The following is a 22,449-nucleotide window of genomic DNA, read 5'->3' as shown; positions in this document are numbered from 1 at the left end:
AAACATCAGCATATATGTGGATCAGATCCTGAGAGAGATTGTTAGGTCTTTCTAATTGTATTCCTGCCTGCTCGTAACGGGCATTAAGATCTTCATCTCTACTTCATCTCTAAATCTCGAATATCTAATTAATTGTCTGGTTACCTATTTTATTTCATTAGCATTCACCACCATGAATACTTTCTGGTAAAGGTTACATGTAGAGCCACATTTATTAAAGCTCTTTTATTATTTCTATACCAGTATAGTTTGGTGCAGCTCTTCTTCAGATTTTTTATTCAGACATAGGAGTTAACTTTATAAAGTTGAAATTACCGTATATATACTCTATATTACTTTATTTCAGGATCTCTCATAATACCTATTCTGCTACAGGTTTATACTTTGATGCTGACATTATGTACAACTACTACTTATATCTCCAGGATGTATAGTATCTGCACTTCATGTGAACCTCTGTACATTCCTGTGTTCCTTTTCTAATGTCACCTTTTCTATGAGCTCCATATTCTTGGTGTGTCTGAGTGTATAACAAAGCTCCAGAGCAATAATAGTCGCAGTAATGTGTCTTTAAACTACAATAAATGTGTTTTTTGTAATCTGTCTATGTAAATAATATTGTACTTGATTTGAATTACATTTTAGCTGCATAAATTTTTATTAGCAAGTCACCAAAATGTTTCAGAACACCCCTGTCCCTGTCCACACTTTTGCTCACACCCCTAAAATTAAAGTGTCAATCTTTGTCCATTGCAAATGTTGGGAGTTACGGTATGTTTTCATATCCATTCACTCTTAGACTATGGAATATGTTGGAGGTCAATTTGAAGTATAGTTGACTATAGTAAATCCTCAGATTTTTAGGCAGTTATTATAATTTACTCTTGCCAGTTGTACCAACCTAGGATTTTATGATTATGATTTCTATGAGCCCAAGTCCTGGATCTCTTTAGGAATTATATCCATATAACCGTGGCCTAACTTGCACCCAAATTGGTTTCTTTCCACCCAGACATCCCAGATCTGCGCAACAATCTGAGGGTTTATTTTTCTGGCTGGAATATCTATAGCTGCAGACATGTACACATTTTTTGAGAAGCCTGAGAGACAAGCCATATTATGACTAAATGGTCATACTCTGTAATGTTGCATTGAGTGTTTTTTTTTTTTTTTTTCTGTGAGCTAATATTTTCCAAATTGGGTGGTATACCTTGCACAAGTTTTATTTGTAACAAATGCAATTTTCTTTAAAAAAAAAAAAAAAAAAAAGAAAAAGAAAAAATGACTCAGTATATTAAAGGGAATATGGCTTGGCTTTCAAACAGCACAATAATGATGTGACCAGAGCGTAACGTGATGTGTTCCCAATCCGCACGTGTAAGGAGGGCTCGCCCATTCAGAAATGCAGACTGAGGGTGGAGTGGTCTGGAAAGGAGTCAGAATGCAAGTGAATCAGTCCTGTAAAGTCACACTCCTCTCCCAAATTGTGGTCAGTAATGGAGTGATTTATTATTGTCTGAATAAAAAAAAGAACTTACTCATAATAAGTAAATGTAATGTGACTTAAACGTTCCCCATTTATACCAGTTTTTCTGGTCAGTTTCCAGCTTGATGTGTTTTCTGCAAATATACAAAATGGAGAAACAATTTGGATGGAGGATTGTGGTAATTTTCAAATCAAGATCTTAGCAACCAGTAAACAGAGTACCTGAATATGGCGTGTAAACACAAGGATAAGAAAAGAACTGTTCACAGTGTAGTCCCTAAAATTTGGACTACCCTGCTGAATTTTGCATTGTTGGCAAATGTGTATTCCTAACACTACCATGCAATGGTGGTCGTAGGTATCCATCCTCAAAAGGTTTTACTCCTGAACAGCAATGTTTGCACTTTCAGGGTTAAAACAGGGGAGTGGCAGCATAGCCAAAAATAATTTTCGGGTTTGGTGAAAATTCAATGCAGATGCTGCAAAGAATAGATTTTTTTCAGCAAGTACAGTGACTTGTACATCTTCTAATAAAACATCTAAATGAAATCTCTAATACCTGTTTTAAGAAATAAGTGAACCACACAATAGTTTCATGTGTATATGTCATTAGTAACCACACAGGGGCGTATTGGCCACGAGGCAAACAAGGCATTTGCCTTGGGCGGCATTTTCCAGGGGGCGGCAAAAAAAGCCGCCCCCAAATGCCCAGGGCAAATGCCTTGTTAGCCTTGCGGCTAACTGACATGCCGTCTGGGCGGTCTGCTGGGCAGTGCTGGCGGGCGGGCGGGCGGCCGGCGAGGGAGCACTTCCTCTGAGCTGTCTGCTCAGCTCCCTCGCGCGCCGCACAGTGAGGCTGGGAGCCGGAATATGACGTCATATTTCGGCTCCGCCTCCCAGCCTCACTGTGCGGCGCGCAAGGGAGCTGAGCGGACAGCTCAGAGGAAGTGCTCCCTCGCCGGCCGCCCGCCCGCCCGCCAGCACTGCCCAGCAGTCACTGGACCACCAGGGAGAAATAGGACCCCCCCCAGCATTCCCAAAGGTAAGGAGGCTGGGGGGGGGGGGTAAATTTTAAATAAAAATGTGTTAAATATGTGAGTGAGTGAGTATGTATGTTAGTGTGTGTGTGAATGTCTGTGTGTGTGTGTGTGTGTGTCTGTTAGTGTGTGTGTCTGTATGTTAGTGTGTCTGTGTATGTCTGTTGGTGTGTGTGTGTCTGTCTGTTAGTGTGTGTGTGTATGTATGTTAGTGTGTGTGTGTATGTCTGTTAGTGTGTGTGTGAATGTCAGTGTGTTTGTGTATGTCAGTGTGTGTGTCTGTTAGTGTGTGTGTGTGTGTTAATGTCTGTTAGTGTGTGTGTGAAAGTCTGTGTGTGTGTGTGTTAGTGTGTGTGTCTGTCTGTTAGTGTGTCTGTGTATGTCTGTTGGTGTGTGTGTGTCTGTCTGTTAGTGTGTGTGTGTGTGTATGTCTGTTAGTGTGTGTGTGAATGTCAGTGTGTTTGTGTATGTCAGTGTGTGTGTCTGTTAGTGTGTGTGTGTGTGTGTGTTAATGTCTGTTAGTGTGTGTGTGAATGTCTGTGTGTGTGTGTCTGTCTGTTAGTGTGTCTGTGTATGTCTGTTGGTGTGTGTGTGTGTGTCTGTTGGTGTGTGTGTCTATGTCTGTTAGTGTGTGTGTGTGTGTGTGTGTATGTCTGTTAGTGTGTGTGTGTGAATGTCAGTGTGTTTGTGTATGTCAGTGTGTGTCTGTTAGTGTGCGTGTGTGTATGTCTGTTAGTGTGTGTGTGTGTGTGTGTGTGTGAATGTATGTTAGTGTGTGTGTGTATGTCTGTTAGTGTGTGTGTGTGTATGTCTGTTAGTGTGTGTGTGTGTGTGAATGTCTGTTAGTGTGTCTGTGTATGTCTGTTAGTGTGTGTGTGTATGTCTGTTAGTGTGTGTCTGTTAGTGTGTGTGTGTGTGTGTGTATGTGTGTCTGTTAGTGTGTATGTCTGTTAGTGCGTGTGTGTGTGTCTGTTAGTGTGAGTGTGTGTGTATCTGCTAGTGAGTGTGTGTCTGTTAGTGAGTGTGTCTGTAAGTGTGTGTGTGTTTCTGTTAGCGAGTGTGTGTTTCTGTTAGCTAGTGTATGCGTATCTGTAAGTGAATGTGTGTGTGTGTATTTAGAAGGTGGGGCGGGGGAAGGGTGGGGGTGGTGCGGGCGGGGGGAAGGGTTGGATGGGGTTGGCGCGGGCGGGAGGGGGGCGCCTGAGTTTTGTCCTGCCTAGGGCAGGATACTCCACTGTAACCACATTTAAATCCCATAAGCATTTAGGTAAGTGAGGAGAAAGATGGAAGAGAAGAGGGAAAAGGAAATAAGAGGGTGATAGTTAGTGTATTGGAAAGGTATTAGTTATATCTGTATCTATTGGTCTAGTTGTAAGGAACAATGTCATGCTTTTCATTGTGCTAATTTTCTCCACATGTTTATCCATTGTTGACGTTTTGGCACTCAAGCACTTCTCCAGGTGACAGGGTCAGTGACTTAGCTGCATTCACAGTGTGATTTACTAAAGATTTTATTTGTACATGAAAATGAGAGTGTTGCTGTGGTGAAGGAGTCAAAAGGGAGGTTTAAGTCTATGTCTCCGGAACACATGTATTGAAGACCTCCAGACTTGAAACAGTGAGTCAGTGGATGCACCAGATTTTAGCATTCATCTGGGATAGAAGAGTAGATAGCTTGGAATAACTAAGGAGACCAATATCATCCTGTAAGTAGTTTAAAATTGGCTTCATGCAGTCTACAGCAGATAATGCGATGCTAGCTGTGGATAACTTAACTGATAGCCTGTGAATGTGGAGCCTATCTATCCCCTCTAGGAAAAGCATTGCTATGTGTTTAATGGGTTATCCATATAATTTATTTTAGAAAAGAGAATGGGTCAAATTCAGTTTAGAATGCCTCTTTACAGCCATAGCTCCCTAGGTAAGACCACTATTGTTGCATATTAAAGGGACACTATAGTCACCAGAACGACTACAGCTTATTGAATTTGTTCTGGTGAGTAGAATTATTACCTTCAGGCTTTTTGCTGTAAACACTGTCTTTTCAGAGAAAATGCAGTGTTTACATTACAGCCTAGTGATAACTTCACTGGCCACTCCTCAGATGGCTGTTAGAGATCCTTCCTGGGTCATGGCTGCCTAAAATGCATCCAAACATTCAGTATCTCCTCCCTCTGCATGCAGACACTGAACTTTCCTCATAGAGAATCATTGATTCAATTCATCTCTATGATGAGATGCTGATTGGCCAGGGCTGTGTTTGAATTGTGCTGGCTCTGCCCCTGATCTGATTCCTTGTCAGTCTCAGCCAATCTTATGGAGAAGCACTGGGATTGGATCAGGCTACTGCTTGCTGATCTGAGGCAGACAGGGCAGAGCCAGCAGCTTCAGGCTTGAATACAAGTAAGATTGTGCTATATTTATGGAGGCATGAGGGGCCCTGGGGGGCTAGATGGTGGTTTTAACACTATAGGGTCAGGAATACATGTTTGTGTTCCTGACCCTATAGTGTTCCTTTAAGTAGGTTTAAGTAGGTTTACATTTGGGAACTTTGGGCCATTCATGTGTAATTTGTGTATGTATATAACCTTGACATAATACATATGAAAATAGCACACAAAAACAGGTATTTTATAGATTTTGTTTTTGGACATGCATATCCCTATCTTGAAGATTGGTTATGCAAATGTTGACCAATATTAGGGGAGACAAAGATACTGGAGAGTTCCCATCAAGGGATTGATGGGTCCCCACCTTCTCAGGGGACGGGGGGACATGGTAATGTTAGGTCTGGCATGTAATAGCACATCAATCCTAGGATAGGTAACAAGTAAATCTCAATTTAGAGGTACAGCCAACAAAAGGTGGAGAGCAAACAGGTGTAACCAATGAGGTGACCTAGTGGTACAATGGTCAATTTAACCACTGAAGGTAAGACATTGCCATTTTGAAGAAACGGCAAAGTTTACCTTGAACGGTTAAACACACCTCCAGTGGCTGTTACACTGACAGCCACTGGAGGGACTTCCGCTGCACTGACAGAGTAAAACTCAGTTTCAAGATGTGACAGCCCTCCATAGGAAGAGGTAATCTGATTGAAATAGTGGAGTTTTACACTAGTATTCTGTAAAAGCACCTTTGGTTCTTGTCATACTGTCACGAGAGGCAAAAAAGTAGAGTAAAACTCCTCAGTATTAAGGGTGGATCTTAGCATCCAGACAGAGCAGACTCCATTCCCTTCGATACTACTGCACCAAAAACATAGCCATTCATGTAGAACAGCAATGTTTTTAGCTGCAGGGTTAAAACTGTGGGGACATGGTAAACAGACCATTTCTATGAGATAACATTTTCTAGGTGCTTATAGTGTTCCTTTAAAATATCACTCTAAGCACCATAACCACGTCCCTCTGTGTTTATGGTGCCAAGAATTTATCCCACCCTACCACAGTAATCAACATAAATGACAGTTATATTTTGGGGATGTATAGTAGCAAGTAATTAACAAACAACAAACAGAATTACATTTACAGGACACATTATGTGCATCAGACTAACACAGGGTTAAAGTAAAATGCAATTGAGTGTACAATTTAAAATTCTTCAGATGTAACCTGAAAATAAACATATTAAAGGATTACTTACTCTTCAGTTCTAAAGAATGGCTTGTTTGTTTTTTCAACAATCAGTGCCAATTTTTTTGGCAAAAGATCTGAAATGGCACAAAGATTTGTATCTGAACCTAAGAAATCCCATGTGCTATCACCTCCAGTTTAGCATTGTGACTCAGAATTCAGATCATGAATCATTTCCTAAAAACAGACAAAATAAATGAAGAGGGCCAGAGTTTGGGCAGTCCCCTCAGGAAGACCCCTGACAGCTCAACCTCTCAGACATGTGATAGTCCCCCCCCCCCCCCGCCACCCATTTACTGACCTTCGTGCTGTTTTCCATACATTTCCTGTACTAAGCTCCCACCCCAGTGATTCAGAATCTCACATGGGAACAAGCAATATTGGGCACAGGTCTTGAAAAAAAGAACACTTTATTTAAGAAAATGTTTGAATATTTCTGTAGAGCACAAAATAGAAAATATGCTTTTTGTTATTTGTTCTTTATTTTTAGAAATTAGCTAAATTTTTTGACATACCGCTGTTTTCTAGGTATCTAGGTATTGAGTCGTGTCTCTGACTGCCTCTTTGCTTTTTCCAACTGGATGGCTGCTCATTTCCTTAAACTGAACCTGTCCAAAACAGAACTTCTGGTATTCCCTCCTTCAAGTGTTGCTACTCCCTTGTCTGTGTCCCTCCAAGTCAACGCCGCTACCATCATCTCTACCTCTAAGGCTTGCTCCGACCTCTCCTTCACCCCTCGTGTCCAATCAATCGCCAAATCCTGCCGCTTCCATCTCAAAAACATCTGGCCCTATTTAACGCCTGATACCGCAAAGTTGCTTGTCCATGCTGCTGTCCTCTCTCACCTTGACTACTGTAATTCGCTTCTCAGTGGTCTTACGTGCTCCCAACTTGCCCCATTACAGTCTTTAATGAATGCAACGGCGAGGCTCATCTTCCTATCCTCCCACGCCTCCCCCTTTGTCAGTCCCTCCATTGGCTTCCCGTAAGATATAGGGCTTAATTTAAGATCCTCCACTTGCTTACAAATCTCTACATAATGCTGCTCCCACCTACTTATCCTCACTAATACACAAATATGTCCCATCTAGGCCCCAACGCTCTGCCGGAGACCTACGTCTAACCTCTGTACGTACTCCTACTTCTGATGCGTCACCTATGGAACGCCCTTCCCCTCTCTGTTAGACTCTCACCCAGTCTCTACTTCAATTCAAAAACTCTTTAAAACTTCTTTAGGAAAGCATATCAATTAAACTGTGAAAAGCTTTCCCTCCCTGCAACCTGATTCCTCCCCTGAAACTGTCATCACAACACTAAGCCCTCAATTAATACTATCCTAGCAAACTACTTGTCTACCCTACCCTTACCTTTTGTGTCACTATACCCCACTCCTTCTAGCATTTAGGCTCATTGAGCAGGGCCCTCAATCCCTCTGTTCCTGTGCATCAAACTTGTCTGGTTACAAATACGTGTCTTTTGGTCCATCCATTGTACAGCGATACGGAACTTGTTTGCACTATAAAAATAGTAATAATAATAATAATAATAATAATCTAAAATATAGAAATCTGGTATTTAGTGAATACCCCAGTGAATGTAGATGTCTAATGTAGGGATATTTATATTCATTGAGATATATAATTTTGTATTATGTAGTATTACCTGGAATACAGTTGTTCTAGAGATGTGAAAAATGTCTCCAACTGGATTAAAAGCAACACTAATGCTTTGTCATCTGAAATTCTGTGAAAATAAATCAAACACTGTCGGTTTAACCCCTTAAGGACACATGACATGTCTGACACGTCATGATTCCATTTTATTCCAGAAGTTTGGTCCTTAAGGGGTTAAAGATGAACATTTTTAAATATAGTTATTAAGGCTGAAAAATGAGTCGAGTCCATCAACTTCAGTCTTTCCTACTTCAGTTTCTGCTATTGATCCAAAAGAAAGCAAAAAAAAACATATAAATGTTAGTATTATTATTATTATTGGTAGGGCTGGAGGTATATAGGGATACAATTGAAAAGAGAAATAGGAAAAATAAGTAGTCTAGGTATTTTTAAGTAGATCATCCAGAAATGCTACCTCTGCTTATGGCTGTTCCTGCAGGGCTTGATATTGTGAGTCCTGGGAGTTCATTATCTTACCACATCTCGAAAAGTCTTAAAATAGAGGCATTATTGATAGGATTCCCAATCCCAGCATATGCACAAACAAACCCAAAGTTTCCAAGGCTGAGCAGTAATTTGCCTTGGTACCTGTCACCTACGCTTCAGTTGATTCAAAACGGATGCTTGTAAATGAAGAATGCCCAGCTATTCCGAATGGATGAGAGTAGCAGTAGATAACTCTTCCATGGACCATTGTCCATCTGCTGTGATTTCTCTTCTTTTCATTTTGCTCTGCAACATTATAAGCCTGCATCTGACTGCTATAACCATCAAAAATTATTCTGCCATTCCAAGTCTCATTATATGTTTGAGCCACCATATTACATTTTATTTTGCATCCTATGACAGACAAATTTCATCTGAATAATGCAAACCATTTCTCAAGTTGTTTCCTTTTAGCCTATGAAGGTCCTTGTTGTATAAATATTGCTTGGAAAGAGGTCAGCACAAACCCACAATTTATACTAAAGTTCTTAAGGATATTACAAAATATATCTCATTTATTTTAGACAAATTAAAATTTTATTGCAGGTCAAACTTAGATTCATGTATATAGAATCTAGCACAAAATGTAAAATTGTACTTGTGTTGATTCCAAAAGTGTTTTCTTCTGGTTTACAATGAAACCCAAGTCCTGAAGTAGGTCCACCGTCTGATTCATGTGTTTAAAAATAGTCAACTTGTTCTGCAGCAGGTGTTTTGACTAATTTATGTTGATTTTCCTCAGCCTGCAACATAATGGCCTCTGAAACCTTGTGTATTCTGGTAACCACAACCAGAAAAGTGGCTTCTGCACTTCCCCACTTTTCCAAAAATGTGGACAAAACCATTTGCATACTTGTCTAGATCTTTTATTTAAAATAAAATTGTCAGAGAGATGTCCTTCAGCCATGGGTCTGTTCTCCTTATTTCAATGGCTAATGCCATTACTTAGGGATACTTAATGGGGCAAATCAAGTTCATGGTTTCGGGATCCCTGTCTACCTTCTGGGCCCTAGTGTAGCCTTATTTTGAATCTCGCTCTATGGGACAATGAGATAGCCACAGCAGGGCACCGTACTAATTTTAACTGATTCAATTTGATTCAGCAAGTCTGAGTAAGATGCTTTCCATTATAACGCTGTACTGCGTGGGCGCAAGCTGTGTCGGAAAAGCTGCAGACTGTGTGGGATAGCTCGACCTTGAAGTGAGTAGACCTGGCTGCCATGTCAAATACTTGTAATTCTGTTCAGTGGCTTCTAAGCTGCATTTCTATAAGTTTAGCAAATGAAGAGCATCCATTCTGTTTATATCTGATGTGTTTTTTTTACTCTGGATTGAACACAGGAATTCCTCACTATCCTTAAAGGACCACTCTAGGCACCCAAACCACTTCAGCTTAATGAAGTGGTCTGGGTGCCAGGTCCAGCTAGGGTTAACTAATTTTTTTATAAACATAGCAGTTTCAGAGAAACTGCTATGTTTATCAATTAGTTAAGCCTTCCCCTATTTCCTCTAGTGGCTGTCTCACTGACAGCCGCTAGAGGCGCTTGCGTGATTCTCACTGTGAAAATCACAGTGAGAGCACGCAAGCGTCCATAGGAAAGCATTATGAATGCTTTCCTATGTGACCGGCTGAATGCGCGCGCAGCTCTTGCCGCGCGTGCGCATTCAGCCGACGGGGAGGAACGGAGGCGGAGAGGAGTAGGAGAGCTCCCCGCCCAGCGCTGGAAAAAGGTAAGTTTTAACCCTTTTCCCCTTTCCAGAGCCCGGCGGGAGGGGGTCCCTGAGGGTGGGGGCACCCTCAGGGCACTCTAGTGCCAGGAAAACGAGTATGCTTTCCTGGCACTAGAGTGGTCCTTTAATTGAATGTGATTTATAATAGTCATTCACTATCTGTCCTGATGAGCTTTTGCTGTTTGATACACAGACAGAATCAGGCATGCTTTATTTTCTAGCTTTCGTATGTTTTACCTCTTCATAGGGTAAGGGTCTTTTGTTCTATTTATACTATTTTAGTACCTTCATTGCTGCGATTTGAAGCAGCTATAACAAAGATACTAAAATTGATTTAAACTACCTTGTTGTATTAAACAGAAGTTCAAGGACCAAGGACTGACTGACTGACTGATTGTGCATGGAGTTGTCTAATTGTGATTGAGTGTGGGGTTTGACTGAGTGTGATTTGAGTATGAAGTTGGTGTGATTGAGTGAAGAGCTGTCTCAGTGTGGTTGTGTGTGAGGTCTGTGAATGTTTGGTGTTTTTCTTTTTCTTTTTTTTTAAAAAAAGGTGTTTTTACCCCCATTCTGCTTACCTTATTGCAGGGAGGGGTTATATGATTCCCGGGGTTCCAGTAGGGGCATGATGCCTGGTAGTCCAGTGGGATAGTGTTTGGTCTGGTCAAACACTATCCCAGACTTCATAAACGCTCTTATTTACCGTCACTCAGTGAATAAAGCAGGGCATTGCCACGTTAACCCAGCGTCAACACTCAAACTGATTCACAGAGCAATGGAACCGCATGGGATGCTTAAAGGAGCACTATAATGCCAGGAAACAAACCCATTTTCCTGGCACTATAGGGTTACTACTCCCCCCCTGACGTGGCCCCCCTCCCGCTGGGCCAAAGGGGTTAAAACCCCTTCAGCCACTTACCTTAATCCAGCGCTGGGCTCCCTCTGCGCTGGTGACCTCTCCTCCCGAGTAGAGCCGAATGCGCATGTTTTGACCTGCAGAGTTAAAACTAGGGGGACCTGGCACCCAGACCACTTCATTGAGCTGAAGTGGTCTGGGTGCCTATAGTGGTCCTTTAAAGTATCCCTGTGGTAATTTGTTATTTAGGAAATTGGCAAATAGACATCATACTAAATAATGCTTAATGGTTCTAGTTATAAATATAAATTATATGGGGACAAAAGTGCTAAGCAGTCTCTTCTATGGCTTGTGATTTCATTAGTATATAGTTGTATAAATTATGGCATGACTAGCATTACGGTGTCATTTTGCTTTTGCACTTTAAACCCTGCTAAACTTTCTTCTGTCATGACTTATTTTTAATTTTATCTTGTTCCTCTTTTTTTGAATGCCAAGTCAGCTTTAAATAATACTCTATTGCTCAGTGCCAGATTGGGTGGACAACATCTCTTTAAGTTGTTTCCTTTTAGTGACTAATTCATTCTAGCTCAGTCAGCACCACACAAGAATGGATCTAAATTTTATCTTTTTTAAAACGTCTCTCAAAAATGATGTATACACAGGAGGTTCTTAACCTTTTTTTGACTAAACCCAAATTATTTACAAGTAAAATTAGCTCTGTAATGTGTTCAGTTGTAATATTTAAGTACTAAAGTACATTCTTAAGAACACCTTAATTTGACTCTTTCCAGTGATAAAATGGATGTCTATAGTATGGTGTAACCTATAGTAAACTATGTGTGCTCAGATGCATGGCCCTTGAGAATTTGCATCTGCTGGCACCTCGCAGATCCTTATCACCATTAGTCTTACCTCCATATGGCAAAACCCGTAATGAGGCCAGGAGACTTGGCAGCTCTGAGTCCTGTGCAACTTTAAAGGTTAACTTGGAGCATTTTAGGAGCCCAGGAGACACACCATCTCCTGGCTCTATATTATTACTCGCCATCCTGCAGCCCGTGCAGCGGAGAAAGATGAGCGACTGCCCACTAGGCCTTTCCTGATACTAATGGGGTCCCAGGGATCCCACTTTTTTATTTGACATTTTATCAGAGCGACAGCTCTTTCAATGTAGGAGAAGTTGTTAAATGCATACTGAGGTTTCACAGATCCCTGCATGTATTAAGTTAATATTTTTTTCTGTACCTTTCAGTGCCATGCGGAAAGCCAGATCTCACATCAGTGACACCAGTTAGTGGATATCAATTTTGATGTAACTGTGTTGCCACACTAAATTAAACAGCGTCAGACTCTATTGAATCAAGCCTTTTAAGTACCTTTTATATTGCATTCATTTTTTTTTAGGTTTAGCAACACCAGAACATACATGTAAAGGCTTGGCCTGCAGTTGTGGGAGGGGCTTGTTCCCTACTTAAACCCCCCTACTCACCTTCCTCCTTCCCGTACGTTTTATGTAGCGATTCGCATGTCGCTATTTTCCGGTCGCCATCTGCTTCCCTCATGGTTCTCCTTACCTGGCCTGCCGTTTTCCCCCCGCCGTTTTCGTTCCACAGTCATTTCTGGGGGTCTGCTCTGCTCGGCTGTCTCTCCAGTCAAAATCTCCTCTTGCCGTGAGTTTCTCTTACCTCCGTTTTGGGTGCTTTTCTTTCCCCTTGTTTCCTTGTTGCTCGCTTGGTTCGCATGGTTCCGTGTTTTCGTGGATATCTGGCGTGCGGCTGTTTTTCCCGAACAGCCCGCCGTTTCGCCAGCTTGGAGATTTTCTGCACGAATGCACTATGGGACTCCACCAATGTGAGTCCAGCAGGCGGGCATTAGACTAGCTTAAACCCTACACCCCATTGTCATTCACTCAGCTCAGACGGGACACCGTATCGTGCAGCCCGGATAACGAGGTGAGTGATTGGAGAGTTTGGGGGCAGTAACCTGCGGAATGCACAGACTGTCAATGGACCCTGTCCATTTTTATTTTTTTTGTCTTTTTTTTTTTTTTTTTTTGTGGTTTCCAGCAATCAAACCTTAGATCACACCTGTGTTGTGCCAAAATTTCCTGCATGTACATGCTCAGTCTGCCGTAATAATGTGTGCAAGCTCAGCGTGTCTACTCAACATGCTAGAAAAAAGTGTCAGGGGGATGAGCAAATAATATTAATATATTATTTGCATGTGTTTTTATATTTTCAAGTTTTTGTTTTTTTTCTTTACATACACATAAAGCTTTTGTTGTCAGAAAATCTTTCATTACATTTAATATGTTAAAGTCTTCTAAGTTCATATATACATGTCTCTGATATGTTGTTATTAATCATCGTATGACTTCGTGTCTCCTCTGACAGAGTAGAGAAATCATGGCTTGGGTTTTAGGAGAACGTTTTGTTCAGGGATGTGAAAGTTAGAGGCTGTCCTGTCTAAGTTGCTCTCTGCAGCTAAGTAGACAGACTTAAATGCACTTAATAGTGGTCTCGGATAAACCTCCAAAGTCACTATTCTCTCCGTTTTTTTTTTTTTCTTCTTCACTGCCACTTTCTGATCAATCACGTGATACAGCTCTTTTTGGAACGTTCTTCTTCTCGTTCCCAAGCGCGGGCAAGAGGTTCTCTCTTACTCTGCACATCCTACAAAAGCACATTACTCCCAACACTCCTCAGCTTCCTTCAACTCTGATAACTTATAGCCAGTCTGTGCCATTATTGCTGCTATTTTACCCTTTTGTATTGGCGATTTTTTTTTAATTGTTTTTTTTCTATGAACAGGCAGTATTAGGATCGTGCTGGCCCTGTTATATTTCAAAGTAGATTATGCGCTTTAAGGTCGTGTGCTGGCCCCCAACCCCCACAGTCCCCCCTCCCTTGAAGCGATTATAAAAAAAAAAAACATACACGTTTACACTCACTACCAACAGGCGTCCATGTGGCCGCCCCTCATACCATCACATGTCCATTTAACTCCTCTTTCGTGTCCTAAGGATAGCACAGATAGATGGTGTGTGTCATTTGTACTCATTCCAGTTGCATTTCCCATCTCTCACTCATTACCCTCCCCTCTTAGTTAGCTGTTGCTGGCTGTCAGGGTCCTAGGTGTCCACTAGTTGTAATTCCCCCTGGCTTCTTCGCCTTAGGTTAGTGGTCCCGCGAAGCCAACACCCATCCTCATACTCGGAGGTACTCCGCCCCTTGGGCCAAATCATAGTTAGTCGCCTTGCATTGTGGCATAGAGAGGGCCTCATCTGTCACTCCCATTCTATCTTATGTTCAACTGTCACCGAGAGGCCGACACCCCGCCACAACGTTCAGTGGCCATGTTATCTCCTTGCGCCAACGCATATATAGAGCCTCTCACGCCGCTTGGCATCTAGCAGGGCCTCACCTGTCTCCTGTAGCCATTACCTTTCCCGGCATTTCGGGGCCTGATCGCGGGCTGCCAGCCTCATGAGATCGGGGTCATCATCGTTCGCGTCTGGCTCTCCTTTTTCTAGCTCTCACGGTGCTTGTGTTAGGTCCGTTCTTCCCCTTGAGGCTCCTTTTCTCACATATACTGTTACTGTCTCTGTTGATTATGTTGTCTGTGATTGATTTTCGCTCCTTTTGCCACCTCTTACTTGCATCCACTCTACTTATCCAGTCTACAACTTCACATGTTGCTCAGGTTTCATTCACACGCAGTTTCATCTCCTCATACCAGAATTTTACCATATTCAAAGCGTTTCAGGTTCCGGGAATTTTCAATTTACAGATTTCCATCAACATCCAAATATTTCAATCACTATTAGACCTATTTCATGCCTGTCGTCAAACCTTTAATAACCGCTTGATCCAAGGTTAAATCCGACTGCCGTTCTGGGGTCAAGAAGGAATTTTTCCCTAGCTTGTTGCAAATTGGAAAGCGCTTCAAACTGGGTTTTTCGCCTTCTTTTGGATCAACCGTTTTTAATCACAAATGTAAGGAAGGCCGGACTTGGGGGACGCAAGTCTCATTTTCAGCTAAGTAACTTGGTCAGGTAGTCGTCGAGCCGCTATACCTACTTTCACAGTTTCTTGGGGTCCCACATATTTCCCACAGCCACCACGTCATCTCGTAGCATTGTTTCAGGAAGTCTCACCTATTCATGCAGTCTATAGTTTATCCTCTATCTCACACTTAGTTTTCCCTAGTTGGCCAACACAGACCTTATTTCCACTTGCCCAATTTATAGTGCCGGATAAAGCGCGGGGAACCTAATTACTCACTCTGCATTTACCATACAGCTAGGCTATTAAGGTTTTGTTGATTGTTTTAAGTTTCTGGCAGGCATCTATTTTTGCACTCTTTTATTACAGGCCTACCACGACGTCGGTTCCAGCGCACCACAACCGACTTATTTCCCCCTTTTCCTATACGGCCTTATTTGCCCCTCACACAAATACTATTTACACCTTCCACCATAAACTGCCCTTCCTCTCAAGCAGTGTGTTTAAGCTCCTCAAACTACCTGTTTATTGACTACATTGGAGAGTGGATTTTTCCTGACAGTTCTGTAAGGCCAAGAAAAAATATATTAGTGAACAAAGATTAAATATATCTCCATGTTCATAGGCGTGCACAGCCTATTGCATTAGGGTGTGCACCCTAAAGCACAAGCACACACCGTGTGTATATGTATGTGTGTGTATATATATATATATATATATATATATATATATAATATATACCATGTTCCAGATTTCCCCATAACAATTTTTGTCTGAATGTTATCCTCAGGGACTCTTATAATTGGATCATACTTGTTAATTTGCTGTTAAAGGTGATACTATAAGAATCATTGTTGAAAAGCTTAACAGTCTATGGTACACAGCCAATTTTGTTTATCCCTGACTCCTGGGGTTTTAACCTTTTACGGATTGTGCTTTTAGATGTGTTTAGAGAATGTGTATTTCTCATTTGCCAGGTGCTACGATAGTGCACATTTCAAATTTAAAGGGACACTGTGGGCTCTGTGTCTGCTTCATTTCATTTTACTGGATGTAGTGTCTGGAGTCCACTGGTGCCATCCTTTCATTCAGCATTCAACGGTTTTTAATGTTTTTATTGTTTTAATGCTAAATGAGAGTCTCCAGCACCCCATCTGTTCTGTGCTGCTCGGGGTACTAAAGAAGTATAGGCCTGAGCAGCAATGAGTAGAGATGGTTGGCTGAGAGTGTCAGCCAAATGCTTTAAGCCTGTCAGTGCTCCCATTGACGGTATGACTAATAGAAAGTGTGTAATTTCTGTATTAGCCATTACTCCAGTTAAGGCCAGGCTGTGGGTGGCCATAGACCATTATTTAGTGTTACACTGCTCAAAAACTGTTTAACACTGAATAGAGGGGCAGTGCCAGGGGACTCCAGGCACTATAACCAATTCAAGGAGATGAAATGGTTAGAGTGACTAGTGTCCCTTTAAGGCGTAGCCAAACTGAAAGCATAGCTAATTTTTCCAATTTGGCAATTTTGACCTTAAATTTGCAATTCACTTTGAATTCTCACTTTAGTATTTATGTTTGTATTCATGTTCATTTTATTTGCTTTACTGTGTTGAAATGTGCCAATAAACTGGTAGACATTTTCTCTAAAACCTCAAGGTATTCCATTGCAGGACTAAGGGGGACAGTGACAGTGCACGCAGACCACTTCAATGAGCTGAAGTGATCTGGTTGCCTATAGTGTTCCTTTAAGCGTTGATGGAGGGGACAATTATATTTTATTCCCGTATTCTGAAAATTTCCTGGGCAGTGGGCGTGCACATTCATGTTAAAAATTATGCGTGGTAGGTACTTTTTTTTGCTGGCGATGACTGTACTGGACACTATTAAGTATTAACTAGTGCCAACAACAAAGGGAAAGTAGTTATATACAATTTATGAAACTAGGATGAGGCAGTGCTTGGTATTATCGCACCTGGAGCTGAAATATTGCAGTGCTGTGAGTTACAAATACATAAAACAGAGCGTTTGATTTACACCACTTAGTGACCTCTCTGAGTCTTAGAAATGATTCCAAGCTGGAAAGTACCATTCCACACTACATAGGAAACTACAAAACTTCCTATTTGAATTCAAGGATTCTGGAATATCTCAGAGGTTTGGTTTGGCAAGTGCAGGACAAGCCTGCCTCCTAATCTATGCTTGTCAGAGATAACAACTCATGAAACATCTGTCAATTGTATTCTCTCCTATAACTTTCTGTTTCCATGTTTTAAACCCATTATTCCACATAGTCTACTCATTTGTTCCTCAGAGCAGCCTTATGCACATCACTAAAATTAATTAATTGTGGTAGTCTTTACTACTTCCACTTAAGGCTGGTAATGTATCTTGGGAGTTGTAGTTCTATAACAGCTTGAGATCTGCCTTTTAGCCATTCTGTATCTTCGATAGATAACCTCATGCTTGCATTAAGGTGCTATAGGGATCTAATGAGCATCTTGTTTGGATGATTCCTGTTCTTATAAGCCATTGCGACTGATGGCTGATGTGAATGGGGAGAATATGGAGTGGTAGAAGCAGGTTATTTAGCAAAATGTTTATTTATTATTGGTATTTATAAAGCACCAACAAATTCCACAGTGCTGTACAATTGGAGGAGAACATACAATATATACAAACAAATACAAAAGGTAGAGAGGGCCTTGCCCGTAAGCGTAGATCTAGCCATTGAAGCTCTTTTATACAAAGTGCTTAGCTATATAGCCCGTGAGCTTACAATTAAATGATATAATGAGGATTTGAGATAAGAGGTTGCAGGGGGAATTTGGATGTCATGGCTAAAAGAAGTCTATGTATCTATCTACACAAACAGGTACACATTGCCAGGGATTAACACACTCTTGTATACACACACATCAGCAGAACTAACCCCACACAATGCTGCATGATCCCATTCTCGCAGCCTTAACCCCACACCCCACTATATTAACCCTTATACCTGGTGCATTAATGCACACACGCAGATGCATACCTGTAGTACATACACACGCATATTCCCATATACAAACATACACACATGTACTCCCTTAACAGTCCTGGCTTCAAAAGGACAGTCCCTATTTCAGGCTCCTGTACAACAGTCAAAGTATGTCAAATTATCCCATTCCAGCAATGATCTAGTAAGCATCACAAGAGATAGATTGTATCAACACCCAGTATAAATGCATAACACATAATTTTATCCTACAAATATTTTATATTACTTTCCGTGCACTATAAAACCTTTCTGTTCTTTTTTTAATGTTATGTTAAAGGTAGCATAGTAGGTGCTAATGGGGTATTTTTATCTCTTCAATAAGGGGGCATTTTGAGATAAAATGGCCATGGAAAAAAATAAATGGCATCCATTTATTTTATTTAATCAAATTGTGTGTATATTCACTAGGATACCTTGATCCTACTCTGTCTCTTTGATTCGACATCCGGGGGGGATGATTAATAACTGGGCAGCTGGGAAGTAGGTGCCTGAATAACTAAATAAGGCTGTGGACTCTTGATCTAGGTTTTTTTGCCCTGCAGTGAGTGATCATCTGCCTGATGTGAGCTGCCAGGCTCAATGCCCTTTTCCTTACACTGAGCAGATGACATCGCCACCCTGCAGGCACATGTCATTGTCCAACAGGAACAGAGGCTTATTTATAAATAGCCACATAAATATGACTGTTAGAGAATCTATCTAAAAGTATTGAACCCATGGGAAAGTATATTCTAGAAATAAATATATTGATATATATCGCAAATCTCTTCAAAAAACCCAGGAACCAACTGCAAGATGTCAGTTTTAACAGATCTAACTGGCAGAAAAAGCTTGTAACATCTATAGGGCAAAGGTGTTCTACTTTTACCATTGCTGCTGTGGTGAACTGCGACTATCCCGATGCATCAACAGCATGCTTGAGAATATTAGTCATAAATAGAAGTAATTGCGACATTTGGCACCAAGATTTTGTGAACTACATTTTCTGCAATGCAACATTACTGAAAACAGTAAACATTTGGCTTTATGGAAATCCCTTTTTAAGTGAGTGCGTATTGTTTAAGTCTTCCTGACAATTTGCACTTGTTTTTCATCACATGGCAACATCAATAATAGAGTTATGAAGCCAAATTGTGTGTTTTTATTCCCCCACTCACTCCAAACATCAAAGTTGTAATGGTTATACAGCTTCAATAAATAGACCCACTGCTCCAAAACTAAGAAAAAAAGTATTTAATTACTAAAACCTTATTCGTGTTCTTCTTATTTAATTAATAGTTTGTCTTATTTTGCATGCCAGAGATAAAATAAGAATTAAAAATTGAAACAAGCGGTCTTGTTTGGCATTTCACCTCCCACCTTTTTTTTACTCATTTAAAACAAATATAGATCACCTTGGCAGTGGTGAAAAATCAAGCCATCCAACACTTTCACGCATGGCTTTGTTTCAACCCAGTCTATATTTTTTGTTTGATGTGCATTAGATTTAAGAATTTCTTAATAAAAACACTTCAATAAAGATTTTATTTTCCAATCCTGGCCTCCATATATTAAGACTTTGGACCCATATCTAAAAGTGAAGATTAAATCACATTTGAATTTGCTACTTACCAAACTGCCGCCAACATTCAGTATTTTGTAAAAGTATCGATTTATTTTTTATTATATATTGTTGGTTGAAATCTTGATTGACTCTATACCGTACCCATTGATATCTTATGTTTGTACTTTATTGTTTTCAGCTGAACTAAGTAAAATATATTTTATCGAAAAACACCATAATGCTAAATTATTAAACATGGCCAAGGCTTAAACAAATTGCGTGTAAGAATAAATAAGAGAAATATGATTGTAGCAAAGAACATAAAGCGTAAAATTGGGAACAGGAGCAGTGAAGGGTCCAGTGTCAGGGGACTAATTGCCGTTATTCTAAGCCAATATTTCTCTAAAATCACTCATCCATTGTGCAGGTTTTACATTTTTTAAACTTTGCTTTTATTTCCTTAGAACATCTGATCCCTTTTCTCCAAATAGTTCCATAATTGTTCTTTTTGTACCCTCACGTTTGTCCTCTTTTTTTTTTTCCAGAACTTTTCATTAGACTCCTGGTTTGAGCTACCTTAACAGTTTAACATAATGCACAAAAAAACAATCAGTTCAAATGGGGCCTTTTGATAGCTTCCTAGTAAGCATTTATCTCAAACAAGCAATGTGTCCTCTTCATCATCAGTCCACTGTATGTCTTACCTTCAAACTGGGAACTTCTCAAATGACATCCAATGCTCATCAGCTGGCTTGGAATTACTATAAGTGAAATAGTGCATGTTATATCATTATAAAATAAGCCCTAATCTATATTTACATACAAATCCCTATACACAGGAAATGAGCACCAATCTCTGCTATTTTGACAGGAGATAGTGAAAGAACACAGGGTGGTCTCCATAGAACAATAAATGATGATCAGGAAAACAATGAAAGCTGTAAATTTTCAGCTCACACAAATAGTTGCTGATGTTAGTATAAACCCACACCGCCTGCAACAAACACTTGAAAGGGATATAAATCTGTCTTCAGTAGGCTAGCTAGCCAGCTCAGGATGCAATCTATCTTCTTGAAGAAAAGGATATGTTAATCCATATAAAACAAAAACAACCCTAAATAAAACAAAGACCTGCTTGCGGACTTCATGGTACATACTCAATGGTATCAATGTCGACCTCAGAAGGATGAGATCTGGGTAGACATTGTCGATGCTAGAATGAGAACATTTAACCCCTCATCCCAAGTATGCACCTTGGGTCTCAAAATAACAGTTGCCAGCATAGAATATCAAACTTTCTTAGTGTTGGCAGCTCATTTAGGTACCACAGTAGTTAATTTAAGAATACGATCAGATTGCTATGGTAACATGTATTGGCTTGTAGTTCTTGTAGTTTGACATAAGGAGCACAGTTCCATCATGTAGTCACCACTACCATTCTCTTTTTTCATTGTATGTGGACTCATTATTGCAAATCAACTTATTTTTATGAAATAGCTGTCTGTATTTATTGCAATACATTGTAATTATTATTTTTTATTGTGCATAACACCTACATGATTATTCAGTAAAGTGAAATGTCTATGTATAAGTGAATTTCTAAGGGAATTTTGAATTGAAGGTCATAATAGGCAAAATGAAAAATTATCTTAGTAAGCTATGGTTTTAGCTTGTCTATTCTGGCCTTAGGTGTGCTATTCACTTTGAATTCTCACTTTAGTGAACAATGGTGCTTGTTTTCTATACTCTTATTACCCTCATGTTTTTCCTCTGCTATATATTCTTATGGTAGAAGGATATGTTTAGTATATGCATTGCTTTCTTTGTTCAACGCAGTAATGTTTCTCCCTGAGATCTCAGACAAGTTTTAGTTCAGCTCTGCCATTACAGAAGGAACCTATGGTATTTGCCCATCAGACTAATGCCAGCCAAATGCCAACAAAATATGAACTGATAATAAAAAAATGTCAACTTTCATTATCTTTTATTTTATTAGGTACAGTATTATAACATGTATTTTTTTTTGCTGTCAAATAGAGATCACCTACTTTCATTTTATGGAGAAATGTGTATTTCTGCCCGTTTGCCCAAAATCATGTTTTGGGTCTTTTTTATTATTCTAATATGTGGTTCATTTTTATAGTGCCTGAAACTGTTTTGACTGTAGTGTAAAACATGATGTGTAGTTTTGTCTCCATTGCATATTGAGTGTGTATGTGTTAAAGGACATATGCTAGGACACTATCTAACTTTTACACTACTGATCTTCTCAGTAAAAAGATTAACTGTGTTTCCCTATTTAATGTCATGATGCAAAATACATTATTAAACAGTTCATATGAATTTGTAATGCCTTTGTTTTTCAGCTGACAACACCAAACTTTCCAGTGGTGGTCAAGATGGGGCATGCTCATGCAGGAATGGGCAAGGTAAGGGCTGTGTCCTCTAACATCACCCACTGTATAAGCATTGCTCGGAAGGCTAATTCAAATGTAAACCCATGTCTACCACTCAGTGTCTGCAATATGAACATGTCACTTTCCCAAATCTCCTTTCCTTAACTGCTGGTAGCTTTCCTGTATATGTGAAAGGTGTATATGTGAATAAAAAATTATTATGCCATAGTTATACCAAACAAGGAGAAAAGCACTTATTGGAATTTTTAAATCCAACTTATCAGTGCTTTATTAACTTATTTAATAAGCTTTCCAAATGAGTCTAAACAGTGAGAAAAAAACATTTAACTACAAAGTTTTCTAATATTATTGAATGATATTGAGGCCATGATAAAGTTTCCTTGAGCCCAGAAACTTGAGAAATCCTGTTTCCACAACTATCCCAGCTTGACATTTAAATGAAAACAGACAGGCATTGTGTTTCAGACTATACTCTGCATTTCTGCAGGTACCCTTTTGGATCAGAGTGACGTCTGAAAAACAATGCCTGTCTGTGCTGCTCATTTGTA

The 22,449-nt window shown here is 40.1% G+C and overlaps 1 protein-coding gene across 2 annotated transcripts in view; it reads left to right on the top strand.

Moving 5' to 3' along the window:
* SYN3 (synapsin III) overlaps positions 1 to 22,449 on the top strand; it is a 457,322-nt gene that overhangs the window by 374,793 nt on the left and 60,080 nt on the right. For both annotated transcript variants that reach the window (XM_063447546.1, XM_063447547.1), the window contains exon 7: positions 21,851 to 21,913. In XM_063447546.1, the coding sequence (XP_063303616.1) occupies positions 21,851 to 21,913 (63 nt within the window). The remainder of the gene's footprint in view (positions 1 to 21,850; positions 21,914 to 22,449) is intronic.

The sequence above is a fragment of the Pelobates fuscus genome, chromosome 3 (genome assembly GCF_036172605.1).
Source record: "Pelobates fuscus isolate aPelFus1 chromosome 3, aPelFus1.pri, whole genome shotgun sequence".
Taxonomy (NCBI): domain Eukaryota; kingdom Metazoa; phylum Chordata; class Amphibia; order Anura; family Pelobatidae; genus Pelobates; species Pelobates fuscus.
Note: the sequence above shows the minus strand (reverse complement) of the source record. Positions and strands in the feature narration are given on the sequence as shown.